This window comes from Larimichthys crocea, chromosome VIII, assembly GCF_000972845.2.
Source record: "Larimichthys crocea isolate SSNF chromosome VIII, L_crocea_2.0, whole genome shotgun sequence".
Classification (NCBI taxonomy): domain Eukaryota; kingdom Metazoa; phylum Chordata; class Actinopteri; family Sciaenidae; genus Larimichthys; species Larimichthys crocea.
The window spans coordinates 32,586,266-32,606,405 of record NC_040018.1 but is presented as its reverse complement, the minus strand read 5'-3'; the positions used below and the strand labels follow the sequence as shown (position 1 = coordinate 32,606,405).

Here is a 20,140-nt window from a genome sequence, read left to right as displayed (position 1 = left end):
TGTTTTTCAGATGTTTCCAATGTTTTTCAGATGTTTCCAATGTTTTTCAGACTTTTTCAAAGTTTTTCAGTTGTTTCCAATGTTTTTCAGACTTTTTCAAAGTTTTTCAGAAGTTTCCAATGTTTTTCAGACTTTTTCAAAGTTTTTCAGAAGTTTCCAATGTTTTTCAGATGTTTCCAATGTTTTTCAGACTTTTTCAAAGTTTTTCAGAAGTTTCCAATGTTTTTCAGGTGTTTTTTTTTATGTTTTCAATGTTTTTCAGACGTTTCCAGGTCACACGATCACATGTTGATCTTCTGTGGTCTCTGATCAGATCTGTGTTCTTACTTTATGTTTTATGTGTGTATGTGTGTGTGTGTGTGTGTTTCTGTGTGTTTTATGTGTGTGTGTGTGTGTGTGTGTGGGTGTGTGTGTGTGTTTCTGTGTGTTTTATGTGTGTGTGTGCGCTACAGATTACACACAGTCTGTAGTCCCTCCTCCTCCAGCAGCTCCTCTATATAAACACACACACACACACACACAGAGAGAGAGAGGGGGACGAGCTCCAGACTGAGTGTATTCAGCAGAGAGCGAGGACGGGCGAGAGACACTCAGTCTGACTAAAGACAGGGAGAGAGACAGACAGGAGAGAGAGAGAGACAGGAGAGAGAGAGACAGTTAGGCAGACAGGTGAACATAGAGACAGAGGCTGACCTGAGGTCTGTTTGAAGAGAGAGAGACACACAGGTACACAGACAGAGAGGTAAGCAGACAGACAGACAGAGAGGTAAGCAGACAGACAGACAGACAGACAGACAGACAGACAGACAGGTAAGCAGACAGGTGAGCCCTCCTCGTCTCTCCTCATCATGGAAGACTACACTCTCCCCTTCTGGATTTATTTGGCTGTTTTGACCGTGTTTGTGGGCGGAGCCATTAAGAAGATCCTGGAGTCCCACCTGAGCGCCGCCGCCCCGCCACTTGTGGTGTGTTTGGGGGCCACCGTGTTGGCGGAGCGTCTGTGGGCGCTCTGCCTGCCCGCCGTGCTCCTTCTGGGGCTGCTCAGCCTCGCCTGCTGCCTCTACTCCACCACCAGGACTGGCACACCACCTGCCACCCTGCCCGTCCACGGCAAGGCCGTCCTTATCACAGGTAGCCTACTCCTTCAGGTGTGTGTGTGGTGAGTGGACACACACAAAAACCTGAACTTTGTTTTAGATTTGTAAAACTCTGCTGATGAGTTCTTCAAAATGACTGTCACTGAATGGTAACTTTCAAATCCTCCTGGATCCGGATCTGGGTCCTGATCTTGAGTTTTGTGGACAGTGTGTGTTTAAACAGTTAGTGTGTAGATGGTTTGTAGTTTGTGGTGGAACCAGAGTCTCACAGGGACTCTGGTGGTTCTGGTCTTAGAAGGACTCTGGTCGATCTGGTCTTAGAGGGACTCTGGTGGTTCTGGTCTCAGAGGGACTCTGGTGGTTCTGGTCTCAGAGGGACTCTGGTGGTTCTGGTCTCTGAGAGGTTAAGAGGAAAAATATCGTAATCTTTGTGACTGCACAATCAGAGACGAGGTCACACTGTACCAAACCATTGTGTGAGATCAGTGTGTGTGTGTGTGTGTGTGTGTGTTCATGAACAATAGGCTGCAGGGGGGGTCGGGCTTGTGGGGGGTTCCCCTTCAAAATAAAAGGCTGTGAGGACAAACAGGGTCAGTGAAGGTGTGTGCGAGTGTTTTTGTCCCAGTTTGTTATCGGAGACTGATTAGTGTGTGTGTGTGTGTGTGTGTGTGTGTGTGTGTGTGTGTGTTAATCACATTGAGTCCAGCTGGCTCTCAGCTCTGTGTGCCGTAGTTAACCAGATTAATGTGACTGTTTAATAAAGTCCACGCTGCCTTTGAGGAACTTTTCCCACACCGCCGTCACCATGGAGACGACAGATGCTGTTACACGACCCGCTGATCGACGTTGTGATCTGATTTTAATTTAAAGTCTCCACCTGTCCATCTGTCCTCTGTCCATCTGTCCTCTATCCTCTGTCCATCTGTCCTCTGTCCATCTGTCCATCTGTCCTCTATCCTCTGTCCATCTGTCCCCTGTCCATCTGTCCATCTGTCCTCTATCCTCTGTCCATCTGTCATCTGTCCTTCTGTCATCTGTTCTCCAGTGTCTGTCCAACACTGACACAAAGTGTCTTCAGTGTCTTGCTGGTATTTTAGAGTTTGTCATCTCCTGATAAACCATAAAAACCTGTTGATGAAAGTGAGAGTGCTTCCTGTTTGATCCAGTCTATGCGAGACTGTGAGGGCTGCTACAGTCATCTGTGTCCGGGCCTCACTGTGCACTGTATGGAACCAGAACTTTATGATGCAAACATTGACAACTGACCTGGCTCAGCCCGGGATGCCAGGAGCCAAACCCGCCAAGAAAACCACCTTGATAGACTGATGTGTTCACTGTTAGACTGGACACTGCTGGTTCAGAGGTTCCTGTCGCTGTTTCACTGTTAATGCGACACTGCTGGTTCAGAGGTTCTGTGCTGTGTTGCTTTGAGACTGGACCTGTGGTTCAGAGGTTCTGTCGCTGGTTTCGCTGTTAGACTGGACACTGCGTGTTCGAGGTCTGTCGCTGTGTTCACTGTTAGACTGGACACTGCCGGTCAGAGGTTCCTGTCGCGTGTGTCACTGTAGACTGGACACTGCGGTTCAGAGGTTCTGGTCGCCGTGTTCACTGTTAGAACGGACACTGCCGGTTCAGAGGTTCTGTTGCGTGTTCACTTGTGACTGGACACTGCCGGTTCAGAGGTTCTGTCCGCTGTGTTCACTGTTAGACTGGACACTGCGGTCAGAGTTCTGTCGCTGTGTTTCACGCTCGTTAGTACTTGACACTGCCGGTTCAGAGGTTCTGCTTGCTGTGTTCATGTTAGACTGGACACTGCCGGTCAGAGGTCTGTCGCTGTTGTTCTGTTAGACTGGAACTGTTGGGTTTAGAGGTCTGTTCGGTCCGGCCGTGTTCACTGCAGGTAGACGCTGAAGTGTGTCGTGTTGACATGGTGTGAACCGCTCGCTGAAATCCAGCTGATGTTTGACTCCTTCCTCCACGCCTTCGATCAAAGTCCGACTCCAACACTCTGAACAACACACAGGAGGATCAACAAGACTTAATTCACTCTGGAACACTAATAAAACCTGGGTAGAACCAGAACCAGAACCAGACCAGACCTAACACGGTCAGAGAGATACATCAGGAATATCTTGAACAAACTTATCAGTTACATGAAATGACTGGACGAAAGAACCCAGACCAGGCACGGGACCGGCCCAATCACAGTGTCTGCTGAGGTAATCCAGATCAACCCGACAGGCGCAGACAAGCTGCTGATTGGCTGAACTGTGGAACCGCAGGAAGTCGTCTGGTGTCATGGCAACGAAGTGCAAAATCTCTGAGACACACTGACATGAAACCACCATAAATGACCATGAGAAACACCAACATGAAACACATGACCGAACACCACATGACCAGAAACACCATGACCAGAGAAACACACATGACCATGATAACACACATGCAACCATGAGACACACATGACCCAGAACACACATGACAGGACGAACACACAATGACCAGAAACACACATGACCCATGAGAACACACATACCATGAAACACACATGACAAGAAACCACACATGACCAGAAAAAACACACATGACCTATGAACACCATGACCAGAAACACACATGACCATGAACACACATGATCATTAGAAACTGACCATGAGAACCACCTGACTGGAAACACCATGGACACGACGAACACACATGACCATGAGAACACACATACATGAGAACACACATGACCAGAACACACATGAACCATTGAGACACACATGACCATGAGAACCACACATGACCATGACACACACATGTGACCATGAGAACACACAGACCATGAGAACACACATGACCAGAACCACACATGGCACCATGAGAACACACATGACCATGAGACACACACATGAACCCAGGAAACACTGACCCATGAAACACACTGACCATGAGAACACACATGACCATGAGAAACACCATGACCATGAGACAACATGACATGAGAAAACACACCGGACAGAACACATGACCATGAAACACACATTGACCATGAGAACACACATGACCATGAAAACACACATGACCATAGAACACACATGACCATGAAACACACAGACATGAGAACACACAGACCATGAAAACACATCGACCATGCACATCACAATGACCAGAACACACAATGACCATGAAACACACATGACCATAGAACAACATGACATGAAACACACATGACCAGAGACCACACATGACCATGAGAACACACATGACCATGAGAACACACATGACCATGAACACACACATGACAGAAGAACACACATGACCATGAGACACACATGACCAGAACACACATGACCATGACAACACACATGACCATGAGAACACACATGGACCAGAACACACATGACCATGAGAACAACACTGACCAGAACACACATGCCTGAGAACACCATGACAGAAACACACTGACATGAGAACACACATGACCAGACACACATGACCGAGAACACATGACCATGAGAACCACACATGATCATGAACACACATGGACCATGACAAAACACACATGACCATGAGAAACACACATGACCAGAAAACACATGACCATAGACACCACACATGACCGAGAAACAAGACATGACCATGAGAACACACATGACAGTGAGAACACAACGACCTAAGAACACACATTGACATGAGAACACACATGACAGAAAACACACGACATGAGACACAATGAACACATGAAACACCACATGACCAGAACCATCACCATGAGAACACACCATGGACCATGAGGAACACACACCATCGAAACACATGACCATTCGAGAACACAACCATGGAGACCACAACACACATGACCATGAGAACACACATGACCATGGAAACAACATGAACCAGAACACACACTAACCATGAGAACACACATGACCTGAAACACACTGACCATTGAGATAGCAACAACCATGGACCAGAGAAACCACATGACCAGAACACACATGAACATAGAAAACACACATGACAGAACACACATGCACACATGAAACACACATGACCATGAGAAACACACATGAACATGACCATGAGAACACACATGAACCATGAATGAGAAACACAACATGACCAGAACACACATCAGACCATGGAAACAAATGACCATGAGAACACACACATGACCTAGAAACACATGACAGAAAACCAACCACACATGACCATGAGAACACACACATGACCAGAACCCACTACCATGAAGAACACACATGCCATGAGAGCACACACTGGACCGAACACCCACATGACCAGTGCAGAACACCTACATGAGAAACACATGAGAGAACACACATGACCACGCAGACACACATGACCCTGACCAGAACACACGACATTGGCACCCCTGACACACCACATACACACATGCAGAACACAATGGACCCATGAGAACAACATGACCATGAAAACCACATGACCAGGAAACACCATGCAATTCAGACAACATGACCATGAGAACAACATTGACATGAGACAACACTTACGCCTGAAATACACAATGCACCATGAGAACACACTGACCATACGAAGAACACACATGGACCATGAGAAACCACCATGACCAGAAAACACACATGACCATGAAAACCAAGACCATGAGCACAACCAACACATGACCGAGAACCAAACATGACCAGACAACACACATGACCATGAGAACACAATGACCATGAGACACACAGACCGAACAACTGACAATTAGAACACAACATGACCATGAGAACACACGACATGAAACACACATGATGACACACACATGACCAGAACACACATGACAAAGGGAACACCTGGACGCCTGAGAACACACATGACCAGACACCATGACATGAGAACCACACATGACCACATGAGAACACACAACCATGAAACACAACAGACCATGAAGAACACACATGACAAGACACACATGACCAGAACACACATGACCATGAAACACACAGTGACCATGAGAACACACATGTACCATGGACACACATGACCAGAACACACACATGACCATGAAACACATGACCTAGAAACCACCATGACGAAACACTGACCAGAACACACACTGACCTGAGAACACACATGACCAGAACAAACAATGACCTAGAACACAAGACCACTGATAACCACACATGACCAGAAACACATGACCATGAGAACACACATGACCAAAACACACATGACCAGAAACACACATGACATGAAACACACATGACCAGACCACCCGACGAAACACAATACAGAGAAGACCATGTACCTAGGAACACACATGACCATGACAACAACCATGATCATGAGACAACACACGACATGCGGAACACACATGACCAGAACACCACATGACCATGAACACACCTGACCAGAACACACACATGGACCAGACACTACATGGAACCATGAACACACTACATAGAACACCGATGAACATGGACACACATACGAACACATCTGAAAGGAAACGCCCACCATGAGAACACACATAACCAGAACCGAAATGACCACTGAAACACACCTGAGAAACACCTTACCAGGACACACATGACCAACACAACACCATGCATGAACACATAAACACACACTGACCATGAGAACACACATGACATGAGAACACACCAGACCATGAGAAAACACACAGATCGGAAACACAGCATAGAAACACACACAGGCAGATCCACATGCACCATGGAAAAAGACCGAACACAGTAGACACCATAGAGAACCAACAACACACATGACCGAACACATGACCAGGAACACAGACCAGAGAACACACAGACAACACAACTACCATGACAACATGAGAACGACACGATCCATGAGTCACACGACATAGAAACCAGACGGAGAACACACATGGACATGAGCACCCACCCACTGACCATGAAACCACGGACCAAGAAACCCCATGACCAGAAAACACACATGACCATGAGAACACACATGATCATGAGAACACACACGACCATGAGAACACACATGACCATGAGAACACACATGACCATGAGAACACACATGACCAGAACACACATGACCAGAACACACATGACCATGAGAACACACATGACCATGAGAACACACATGACCAGAACACACATGACCATGAGAACACACATGACCATGAGAACACACATGACCATGAGAACACACATGACCATGAGAACACACATGACCATGAGAACACACATGACCAGAACATTCATATCAGAACCTTTTTTGTTTTTTTAAGTTATTAGAGTTTATTCATGTAGGAACCAAGTCTGATCAGATGGTTGTTGCATGGTTGTTTGGACGTTTGCTTCTGGTCGGTTTGTGGTCTTCAGTCTCAGATAAAGACCTGCACTTGCTTCTCTCTGCTTGTCTCAGAAGTTTCCTGGATGTCAGTCAGTTATCTGTTGAAGGAGGCGGTCTCTGGACCAGGTCCAGGTCCTGGTTCTCAGGAGCATTGGACTCTGGTCCAAAGGTTTCAGTTACACAGCTGCAGCAGAACGATCCAACAGAAACAAGAACAGACAGAGACGAACAGCAGCAATAAGAACAGCAGCAACTTTGATGGAGACGTGACTGATGGTTTTAAAAATCGCGTTTGTAATCTGTATGTTCTCTCTTTTTCTTTCCTTATTTTTCTTTCTTCCTCTTTTCTTCTTTTTTGTGTTTGGCGTCGAGTCCAAACTGTTCAAAATGTTTCACAGAGAAAACAGGTGAAGTGAGGCAAGCAGATTAGAGGATTCAAGGTGAGGCATGCTGGGTAAAATGAGTGTTTGATCAGGAGAAGTTAAAGAAGAAGAAGAAGAAGAAGTCACTGCTGGTACGAGGTAACCGCTCACAGGTGTGATACCTGAACAACAGACAGGTTAATGAGACCAGCTCTGTTGAACATCTTTCATCCTCTCTTTCTGAGTCCACCTTTACTTTCATTCTGTTTTATTTCTTCTCTTCTCTACTTTATTTCTTTTAAGAGACAAACAGAGTTCATGATGGGTGAAGTGTATGATGACACAATGTTCAGAACCAGAGTGTGTTATGTAACACATGGAATTCCCTTGAGGGTTCTTGATGCTCGCCGTCAGCTGAAGGTAGAAGATCTGGGTTCCTCGTGCAGTCACATGACCCCTGCTCACAGTTGGATGGTGGTATGTTTTGACAGAGTTTTCCAAGTGATGAAGCAACACTGATCTTCACCATGAGGCTATCTGTTCACGCACAGAGAACACAAACACAAGAACGTTAAACGAATGAACATTACCCAATGTTTCTTTGTCCTCCTCCAGCACCACCATGACCCAAATATTAACCCCTAATACCTCCTCTAGGACCCGCAGAACTCCAATGGACCACTAGTCCCTCATCAAGGAAAACAAGAACCTCGTGACCTCATGAAGAACACCTAAAACATCATCAGAGACAGAAACATCATCATCAGATACCCTCAGAACCTCTTCAAGAACTTCTTGAAGGACTGATAGAACCTGATGAATGACCCCATAAACTCATTGAGGATCCCCAGATCCATGATCATAACCTTTTCAGGAACTACTCAGAGGATCTCTAGAACATAATCAGTGACCACTAAGACCTTCTCATGGATTGTTAGAACATCATCAAGGATACATAGAACCTTACCTAATAACCCAGAGAAACTGATTAAGGATACATCCAGTTTGTGGGCATCTCACCTCTTTTGAACCTCTTTGAAGGATTCCTGAAGGAATACCATGAAAATGGAACACTGTAAGGGGGAACACTGAGGCTAAACGTTTTCACATACTATTGTGGTTCTGAATGAACTCTGAGTGACCCGTTCATCAGTCCATCTCGTGGTCACATTCCTGTGTTGGTTCTGCGTAAATGATGACGTTCTCCTCTGACAGCAGTGATTAACATTAAAAATGATGTTGTTGGATCTGTGATAACTTCCAGCTGTTCCTGGATGATAAAGGAGCTTTCAGTGGGCAGACTGCCGCCATTGGCCCCTCGGTTCCCCCTGGCCTCTCTCCAGACCCCCGCCCCTCTGAAGTGTTTAAATGAAATAGTGAGTGACACCTCACATATCGCCCTCAAGTTCAAATGTTTTAATGAAAAAGTGACAGACGTAATGATAAAGATCTGATTAACCTCCAGACCATCGATTAGTGTCACAAAGAGCTCGACTAACAGAGCCATGACATGTGATCGAGTCTCCATTCATTTATTTTTTGTCATCTGTCATCAGAACAGCGACTCGAGTCAACACTCGTCATTTCAGTCCTGGACTGGTTCGATGGAGAGCGCTCCTCCAGGTGTGACAGTGTGGCTGTTGATCAGGTGTATCAGGTGGTCTTGAACAAAGAAAACTTTGAATAAGTAAATGTGAGAGTTAACTGACGTCCTGATTTGGGTCGGAGTGGGTCGGAGTGAGAGCTCCTGTCGAACCTGTGGTCGGATCTGAGGGCAGAGCAGCTGTGTGCACATGTTGAGGCCTCCACCCAGAGACAGATGTCGTTTTGACCTCGTCCTTCTCTCAGTGCTTATCCATCTCTGCACTGATCAGTGTTTATTTCTTCATCTGAGGGGCCCCTCAGAGCCGGGCCCCCTTACGTAATGCTGCTTCTCCTCTGTGCCGAGTCCACGTCCTGCGGTGATGACACACCACACCATTTGAGCCTCAGCCCGTCTTCTTTATGGAGACAGATCTTCTGCTTTAACGGTTCGTTTACGTTTCAGTCGGCTCCAGTTTCACAGAGAAACCCCCAGCTGTCCTTACGTGGGCCCGTCAGCCGGGTGGGGTTCATGTTCAACACTTCATCTGCCAGAGAGGCAGCGGGGCCTGGTCCATCTCTGTCAGTCCATCTGAAACCTGAGTCCACATCATCCAGTCCCCCTCAGAGTAAATATGAAGGCCTGCTGCGAGAGGCCAGTGGTGAACAGAATGAAGAATGTGGACAGTGTGTGGTCTGAGCCCGGTGCAACCACGTTACTCAGTGTGGACCACAAATGATTCAAACATTCATCACAGAACGTGTCAAGGAAAAGTTATTTCATGAAAATCTGTTTTAAGAAGTTCAGACATGGAGACGACTGTCTTCAGATCGTCAGCCACACGTTGTCTCCGTCTGTGGTCCAACACTTCAAACCATGACGTTTGAGTTTCGCCCCCAGACGGCCAGAGCTGATGATGATGAGCTGATGATAAATATGTAACTTCCAGGTAGACTTTAAAAATAAAACAGGTTGAGAAACATTTAACAAATTAAAAAAAATAAAAACACACTGAAATATGAGGAAACTGACCGGATGAAACCAGAACCCCGCACGCCCAGCCCAACTCACCTGCTCAGCAAAAAAAAAACCCTGAAACATATTTGTATATGTGTGGTTCTGTTTGGTTCTGTGCGTGTGTGTTTGGGTCTGTGTGGCTCTGTGCTTGAGTAAAGCGGTGTGTTTATTTCTGGAGCCAGCATTGGCTCCATCTTTCTTCGGACTCTGGAAACCCTCCAAGGACACGGAGTGAAGCGGCATGCCAACGCCTCCACGCTGTCGCCAGCAGAGCTCTTTCAGACCCCCGCCGTACAAAAGAACAAACAGAACAGCGAGTCCTGATCAGGATCAAGTTGTAGGTACTGGGACTTCTGGGAAAGTGGGGGGACCCGTGGGGTACGTGATGGGTCCATGTTTCCGAGGGACTCTGCACCCTTCAGGGAGGACAGATGGAGGACAGTCCACTCAGGGTTTTCTGATTCAACAGGGAGTTCATTTATTTAGACTTTAGATTTTAACTCTGAAAAATCAAAAAGTTTGAACGTTTATCATCAAGAACAGTTCATAGAAACCAGAACCAGAGTCTAGCAAGGTTCATCAGGAAATGACAAACTCTCAAATACCACGAAGAAAAGAAAGAAAAGAAAACGTGACTGTGTCAGTGTTGGACAGATACTGGAGGACAGAGGACAGATGGAACAGTGTGTCGTTTGTCATCAGTAAGCTTAACGTTATAACATGACACTGACTGTCCTCTTCAGTCTGCAGTCTAAACGGGTTGGACTGGACTCGGACTGGACTCGTCAATCATTGATGTTTAAATAGTTTTCTCTTCTGATCTGTGGTCAGTTGTTTGTTTGGTGGAACTAAGTTTATTTGTCTGCAGTTGAGAGCTGATCTCTGTTTGTTGTTCAGACTTTGATGCAGTAAATTGGATCTCTGTGATTGTTCTGGTTCTGATGTGAGGCCCGATTACTGACTCGGTCCAAACATGCAGCTGTCGGTCGTCTGTTCTGGACACGTCCAAACATCTGCGGGGCAACGTGCCAATCAGAAGAGGACTGCCTGAGACGTAGCCGGTCCTGTTCAAATGGGTTTGATCCTTCTGTTGGTTGTGGTTCTGGTTTCGTGGATTATTTATTTGTCATAAACCTCAGTGTTCACATCACGACTGCTGCAGCTGACTAACTTTATATGATGTAGTAAAATCAGACAATAATCTGCTGATGATACGCCGTAAAATCATCTTTTCATGACCGTCAGACTTTGACGGCTGTAAAATAATAAAAGAAGTTTCAGCAGACAGACGAGTTAATGATGATACAATAAAAACAATAAACGTTTGAATCTTTAAATAAATCACAAAGTCCATTATTATTTCATGACACACAATGTGGAAGATTGAGGTTGTTTTATCAAATCGCTGAACAGCACAAAACATCTGCCCCTCCGTGAACACATCTGCCCCTCCGTGAACACATCTGCCCCTCCGTTAAACACATCTGCCCCTCCGTTAAACACATCTGCCCCTCTGCTCCGCCCACACAGGAAATGAAGTCATGTCTTGTGATGATGTTATTGGCTGTGCAGTGTGACATCACCGTGGCGTCCTCCGTCCCTGCAGGTTGTGATTCTGGGTTCGGGAACGCAGCGGCGAAGCGTCTGGACTCTCTGGGCTTCCAGGTGTTCGCCACGGTTCTGGACCTGACAGGAGACGGAGCCAGAGAGCTGCAGAGGACCTGCTCGACCCGACTCACCCTCCTCCAGGTCGACATCACCCAACCACAGCAGGTCCAACAGGCGCTGCTCGACACCAAGGCCAAACTGGGCCTCAAAGGTAACGAACAGAACCGGCATGATCGACTTATCAATGATTCCATCGGGTCCAGCTGCTGAGCCCGGTTCTGTTAGCATGCACGAATGCTAGGGGTTAGCTACTTTAGCATGTGGTTAGGCTAAAACTGTCTGAGGGTGGAGGAGGGTCTGAGGGTGGAGGAGGGTCTGAGGGTGGAGGAGGGTCTGAGGGTGGAGGAGGGTTTCTGAGGGTGGAGGAGGGTTTCTGAGGGTGGAGGAGGGTCTGAGGGTGGAGGAGGGTTTCTAGGGGTGGAGGAGGGTCTGAGGGTGGAGGAGGGTCTGAGGGTGGAGGAGGGGGTCCAGTGTTGACTCAGAGGCTCGATCTCTGTGATTGGCTCAGAGCTGCAGCTCCTACTGGCTTCACGTCCGAGTCATCTGAGGATACAGTGTGTGCGTGTGTGTGTGTGTGTGTGTGTGTGTGTGTGTGTGTGTGTGTGTGTGTGTGTGTGTGTGTGTGTGTGTGTGTGTGTGTGTGTGTGATGTTCGGTGGATGAATGAATCAATAAAAACTGGAAAGCTGCTTCACAAACAAACATTCAGAAAACATTTATGTAACATTTAGACTGTTAAAATATAGAAACCAGGTGACCCCAACGACTCCCAGGTGACCCCAACGACCCGCAGGTGACCCCAACAACTCCCAGGTGACCCCAACGACCTGCAGGTGACCCCAACGACTCCCAGGTGACCCCAACGACCTGCAGGTGACCCCAACGACCCGCAGGTGACCCCAACGACCCGCAGGTCCAGAACCCCTCGAGACTGTTCAGTCACAATAATCTAAAATAAAAACAGACAAAACATTTTATAAAGAACAGGCTGTGATGTAATGTCCTCTTTCTTTCAAAATAAAGGTCTGCACAGCAGCTGCTTTTATTCTGTATTTCAGCGTGGGTCATGTGACTCATCTTCAGACTGCAGACGGGGAGTCACCTGTGCAGGTTGTTCAGGTGTGTGGCCGTCTGCCAGCCTGGATGTTCTTTTCCCAGTTATCTGTCATCAGCTCGGGAACAGTTCACGTCCAAACAAAGCTCGCAAAACAAAGCGCGGGATTCTGGGTCAGCGCCGCAGATAAGGCCGAGCGAGGCTTGTTTACACCCCAGAGAGAGAGAGGGAGTGCTGACCTCACGGTGTACGGTGTCAGCACTGATTCATGAACACAGAGAGGTGACTGCAGGTCACGCAACACGGCAACACAGCAACATGGCAACACAGCAACACAGCAACACGGCACGAGGAAATACAACCAGGAAGTTTCTAAATATATAAATACACAGATATACGACCTTTATCTGACATCTCTGGATTTTTTATTTATTTAATTTTTCAAAGTTTTTTTGGCCTTTTCAAGTTTTATTTGAGAGAGAGATGGGAACGACATGCAGCAAAGCACTGCAGGTGGGATTCAAACCCTGGGCCGCTGCTGATCCACACCCTGCTATTTTCTATTTTAACAATCAAACAAACTTCAACAGAACCGGGCTCAACCGGGCTGGCCATGTTCATGGGAAGGTAGATGCTGCAATGCATGTCTGTGGGGGTGTAACATACCCACACTATTGTATTTCAGTGAACAATGTGGATATATGTGTGTGTGTGTGTGTGTGTGTGTGTGTGTGTCTGTGTGTGTGTGTGTGTCTGTGTGTGTGTGTGTGCAGGTCTGTGGGGCTTGGTGAATAACGCCGGTGTGTGTGTGAACTTCGGAGACGCTGAGCTCTCTCTGATGTCGAACTTTCGTGGCTGCATGGAGGTGAACTTCTTCGGCACGCTGAGCGTCACCAAGAGCTTCTTGCCTTTGCTGAGGCAGACCAAAGGACGCATCGTGACCATCTCCAGCCCAGCTGGTGAGTCCAACACACACACACACTGTAGCACACACACTGTAGCACACACACACACACACACACACACACACACACACACACACGTGTTGTCATAAATCTGAATGTTTCCTCGTGAACCTCAGATGAACCTTCACCTGCCAAACTAAACAAACAGAGCTCCTGCTGAACAGATCGTCACAGATGATCCTCTCACAATCAGTTTTATTGTCCAGGTGCACGCACACACACATGTATATATCTCTATATATATATATATATATATTATATATATATATATATAAGAGCTATATAAGAGCTCAGCAGACTTCCTGTTTAAACTTTGACCAATAATCAAACATTTTGAATCAATAAAGACGATAACATTAAGCTATAAATTAACATGAGATAACGAGTTAACGCAGTCCACACTCCAAAGACATCACGGTCATTGGCCTTAATTAACCCTTTGTAAGCCATAACCCCTTTCTGTGTGCTCCAATCACAGGTGAGATATCGTTTTAAAGGTGACATATATAAAATATTACACATTACGTTAGCTAACTAGCAAGGATAATTTACATCAGTATCTCAGCTAACACGTAGCATATCTCTGCTAACACGTAGCATATCTCTGCTAACACGTAGCATATCTCAGCTAGCACGTAGCATATCTCTGCTAACACGTAGCATATCTCAGCTAACACGTAGCATATCTCTGCTAACACGTAGCATATCTCAGCTAGCACGTAGCATATCTCTGCTAACACGTAGCATATCTCAGCTAACACGTAGCATATCTCAGCTAGCACGTAGCATATCTCAGCTAACACGTAGCATATCTCAGCTAGCACGTAGCATATCTCAGCTAACACGTAGCATATTCAGCTAGCACGTAGCATTCTTGCTAACCGTCGCATATCTCTGCTAACACGTAGCATATCTCAGCTAACACGTAGCATATCTCTGTTAACACGTAGCATATCTCAGCTAACACGTAGAATATCTAAGCTAACACGTAGCATATCTAAGCTAACACGTAGCATATCTAAGCTAACACGTAGCATATCTCTGCTAACACGTAGCATATCTCGGTTAACACGTAGCATATCTCAGCTAACACGTAGCATATCTCCCTTTGGGTCCGATGATGCGTCTACGACCATATTTAGATTTGATGGGAGGAGAAAGAAGCAGTACATCCAACATGGCGGCGGTTGTTTATGTCGAGACGTTCATCAGCTGTTCAAACTCGTTTGGTACAAACATAGAAAAAACATTTAAAACAAAATGACATTTTGAAAACACTTACTGTTCCTCTCATTGGTCATCTGGGAGTGATGTCATGACGGTGTAACACCTGTGTTTCAGGTGATCAGCCGTTTCCCTGTCTGGCAGCGTACGGAGCGTCTAAAGCAGCTCTGAACCTGTTCATCAACACGCTGAGACACGAGCTGCAGCCATGGGGGGTCCAAGTGTCCATCATCCTGCCCTCCTCATACAAGACAGGTAACACCGACACACCTGTTCACACCTGTACTCACCTGTTCACACCTGTACTCACCTGTACTCATCTGTTCACACCTGTACTCACCTGTTCACACCTGTTCACACCTGTACTCACCTGTACTCACCTGTTCACACCTGTACTCACCTGTACTCACCTGTACACACAAAAATGTGTGACGTGAAATGACATGACAGCCTCGTGTTGAGCATGCTGACGGGCCTCCTCCCACTGACGGGCCTCCTCCCACTGACGGGCCTCCTCCTGCTGATGAGGACTCTCTGTAACGAGGAGCACATGTGGACTGGACCATCTGTTCTTGGGTCTTTTTGGCGGGTGGAGGACAGATGGATGTGATTAGAGGACAAAGAGCTTCACGTGTCCTCAGCTCGCCGTCTTCATCGTGTGGGGTTGAAAAACACGCCGTCATCATGTTCATCACACGCTCTGCTGTGACTCATCAAACCACCATGAGCTGATGTGCAGACCTCCAGCAGAGCCCGCTGTGGATCCAGAGTTTGGGTCATGAGTCTGTGCTGTGATTGGACGGGGCGGCAGTGATGTAAACAGCGAGCTGGGCACACTTTATCCTGCTGAGCTCGCTCTAATCCTGAAGGAACAGGTTTGTATTCACTCCTAATCCTGCTGCTGTTTCTCTCTGGCTGACGGCCCGCTCACAAACTTCCAGACTCTGAGCTCACTTCCTGCTGCAGCACCGAGGGCAGCAGGCAACAACCGGACCGGACCGGACCGGACCAGACTGACAGAAGCAGACAGCTCAAAGTTTAATGTGAAGACGACAAACTGGATCTCACCTCTCGAACCCGTCAAACATGTACTGATCTCAATGCATGCTGGGAAGTCAGAACACGTCTGTCTCTGTTCTGAATAAAACGTTAAATCAACGATAAATGACACGACGTGTTTGCAGCGTGATGCGTACAGTGTGCTGCTTGTTGCCGTGGTAACTGTGCATCTGTTGTCTCCACAGGTCAGTCCAGTAACCATGCCTACTGGGAGGAGCAACACAAACACCTGCTCAAGAGTCTTCCTCCGGCGCTGCTCGAGGACTACGGGGAGGACTACATGATGGAGACCAAGGAGCTGTTCCAGAGCCACACCAAGCATGCCAACCCCAACTTCAGCCCCGTCATTGACGCCATCGTCCAGGCGCTGCTGTCACCCCAGCCTCAGCCGCGGTACTTCGTTGGGCCTGGCGTTGGCCTCATGTACTTCATCTACAGCTACTGCCCGTTCAGCATCAGCAACCGCTTCCTCCAGAAAGTGTTCATGAAGAAGACGCTGTTGCCGCGTGCCCTCAGGAAGCAGTTTGGCTTCAACCTGAACCTCAGTCTGCACAACAACAACAACAACGACGACGAGGAGGAGAAGCCTGAGTAGGCGAGGAGGCGAGGAGGCAAGGAGGCGAGGAGGCGAGGACCACGTCTGTTTCCTGTCCTTCTGTTCTGTTTTTAAACTGTGGAAGGGATCATGTGACAGTTTCTGTCTGTTTCTGTAACGCCAGCCTCGTGGCGCCCCCCTGTGGACGGTGAGGAGGTCACCTGAAGGTCAGGAGGCGGGGTCAGCATCAGCTGTCCCATCCACACACGTGCCTTTGTCACGCAGGAACTTTAAATCAAAGATGGCCGATCAGCAGGCGGCTCTACGGCGGAGGAGGCGGGACAAACTGTGACCTCATTCGCCATCAGCAGCTTGTCTGAACGTGAACTGAGCGCGCTCAGACGAGCTGCTGTCGTGACATCACGCGTCTCTGTTTGTTTTCTGCATCAGAACAGGAAGTAGACTTTCAAAGTAAAAGTACAGATTCGGCGTTTCATACTCACAAACCAAAATATATTCAGACTTCCTGTCTGGACTAACCTTCACAATAAAAGCACAAAGTAAAAGTTTCTTGTTTCTGTCAGAAAACAAACAAACCGTTTTTTTAATAAACACTGAGTTCATATTTTATATTTTATATTCAGGACGTTTTTTATGATTCAAAATAAATCAGCAGATATTTTTTAAATTCAATCCTACAAATCAGTTTTTATTTATTTCATCACAAACATCTTCGTCTGTTTTTCAGCCTGTTTTGTTTCGTTTGTTTTGAATCAAATTATTTAAAAGACTTTTATGTCCAACTGTGAATTTTTTATATTTAAAGAAAAAAAAACATGAAAAATGTAAAAAAAAACAAAAAAAAAAACAAAAAAAAAAAAATCACAAATTTCTTCTTTAGAAATAAAATTTAACGACTTTTTTTGGACTTTGTTACCTGTCGTGTCTGTCGGAGGTCACAGGTTCGATACTTGAGGTGATTCTTTATTTTAATTTTAAGTTTATTTAAGTTTCTGATGAAGCTAAACTGTTTATGATCCTGAACATGAGCTCACATGAAAACACGTGAAATTAAAAACAATAAATCATATCAAGAACAAACAGCTGAACAGTGTCGGTCTGAATCAGATGGAAAGTCATGATGGAAACTTTCTGATATATTTCCAGATGTATTTCTTGATGTTGTCCCAGCTGTAGAAAGTTTCACTCTGGTTTCAATGATCATGTTTAAACAGAACCATCGTGTTGGATCTGTTCTTCATGTTCGAATTGTTTCTTCTTCTTCTGTTTTATTTAGAGCAGCACTTCAGCTGTCACAGCCAATCACAGTGAAGACAGCCGAGAGCGCCGCAACCAACCAAAAACATCCAACAAACAAACAACGAACGCTGTGTTGTTGTTCTCTGGAGGTTTCATGTGTGTTAGCCTCAAACCTTCAGGTAAAGTGTGGCTCACACACTGATCAGCTGATGAACAGGAACAGGTTTTTATTATTGTTCTTCTTCTTCATCACCACAGAAGAAGACGTGTGGACAGACGGTTTGACATTTAAATGAGTCACATGATGTTTTTTTGTCTTTTTGGGGTAAAACAAACTTAAAATAAAAATTTGAGGGAATTGTTTTCGTCAGGAAAGACATGGATCACCATGGCGACGCCCACCTGTCAATCAAAGCGTCCACGCTCTTAACCCTGCATAACTTTAAGCCTTAATATAATGTGAACAGGTGAGTCGTATATAAAGTCACCCTCAGTACAGTTGTCATGAACGGGGAAATTAGCTACAGAGACCAAAACTGTTTTTTGTACCAGGCTGTAAACATGTTTATTTCTGCTGTGAAGTTGGACATTTGGACATGGGGACTTCTGGAGACTGACTCACTTCTGGAGCCAGCCTCAGGTGGACGATAGAGGAACTGCAGGTTGTGGTTCACTTCATAGACACAGAGGATGTTGATTGGTTCTAACACCTTATTGTCTCCACAGCGCCGCCTGTGGGCGGAGTATGTGCACTGCAGCCATGCAGGTCTCATAGTGGAGTCCGTCCTGGTGTTTGTCAGTGACCGTAGGAGCCTCCAGACAGATCCTGCCAAGACCAGGCCGGTTCTGAGGTTCATCACAAACTGCAATGAGGGGGCGCCGCAGACCTGCAGGTCCAGAATAAACAGCAGAGCTGGACCCACAGGGTCCAGTGTGGTGTCAGTCCTGTCCCGGTCCACAGTGGACCAGAATCTTCTTCTCATGCAGAAGAAACAGCCGGTCCAGGTCACTGCGGGCCCATCTCAGTTAATTGTGTCCGTCTTCCCGGTTTCTAGGAAGTCCTGGTCTTCATAAACCAGGTGTGCGTCCTCAGATGGTCTGTGGTGGATCTGGTCCAGCAGCAGTTGGGTCAGTGGGTTGAGTTGTTGGCAGCTTCCTGTGTGCTCTCCAGGATCCATGTTTCCACTGTCGGAGCCGGCAGGACAGGCCCGGTGTGTTCTGGGAGTGTGTCTGTGTTTAACTCCGGCTCACTGCCGTGTGCAAGCATTTACTCTGGCAGAGCAACAGCTGAGGAAATCCGGCCCGTTTCCATCGGGGCCGAAGTGAGACGGGTCCAAATGTTCCCCTTGATTAAAATATGTGTTCTGTGTTGGAGCCCAGACCCCCCCAGCAGCTGTTCGGAGCCAAGAGATGGAAATAACTCACATTGTTCAAAGCTCTGTGGGAAACCAGCTGGCTGCAGCGCTGAGTCACCGAGTTTAACTTTCACTCACACTCAGCGAGAAGCACACAGAGTACTATGATTTATTACACTACCACCACCACCCATCCAATCCTCCACCAGCACACCCCCCAAAAACACTCTGTCTCTGCTCTCGCCTCATTTGACCTCTTTCTGCTGGAGAGACAGAGACCCACATGACATCCACCTCCAGGTCACATGATCAACACGTGTGTTTATTACAGAAGACAAACTTCACCTCCAACATGCTAACTGAAACTATCATCATCATCATCATCATCATCACAACATCACCATCGTCACGACATCATCATCATCACGACATCATCACGACATCATCATCACGACATCACCATCATCACGACATCATCACGACATCATCATCATCACAACATCACCATCGTCACGACATCATCATCATCACGACATCATCACGACATCATCATCACGACATCACCATAATCACGACATCACCATCATCATGACATCATCATCGTCATGACATCACCATCATCATCATCATCATCATGACATCATCACCATC

General features: G+C 46.6%; 1 protein-coding gene across 1 annotated transcript; it reads left to right on the top strand.

Moving 5' to 3' along the window:
* The first annotated feature begins 504 nt into the window (after positions 1-504).
* On the top strand, positions 505-17,729 carry hsd11b2 (hydroxysteroid (11-beta) dehydrogenase 2). Its single transcript, XM_010755960.3, has 5 exons — positions 505-1,131; positions 11,977-12,189; positions 13,865-14,050; positions 15,398-15,535; positions 16,525-17,729. Exons 1-5 carry the CDS (start codon positions 849-851, stop codon positions 16,932-16,934), a joined length of 1,230 nt encoding a protein of 409 aa, XP_010754262.1. The 5' UTR covers positions 505-848; the 3' UTR covers positions 16,935-17,729.
* The last annotated feature ends 2,411 nt before the right edge of the window (positions 17,730-20,140 follow it).

Coding starts and splice junctions, on each gene's coding strand:
- hsd11b2 (XM_010755960.3), top strand. CDS start 849: ATGGAAGACTACACTCTCCCCTTCTGGATTTATTTGGCTGTTTTGACC. Junction 1,132..11,976: donor CAAGGCCGTCCTTATCACAG/GTAGCCTACTCC, acceptor CCGTCCCTGCAG/GTTGTGATTCTGGGTTCGGG. Junction 14,051..15,397: donor GACCATCTCCAGCCCAGCTG/GTGAGTCCAACA, acceptor CCTGTGTTTCAG/GTGATCAGCCGTTTCCCTGT.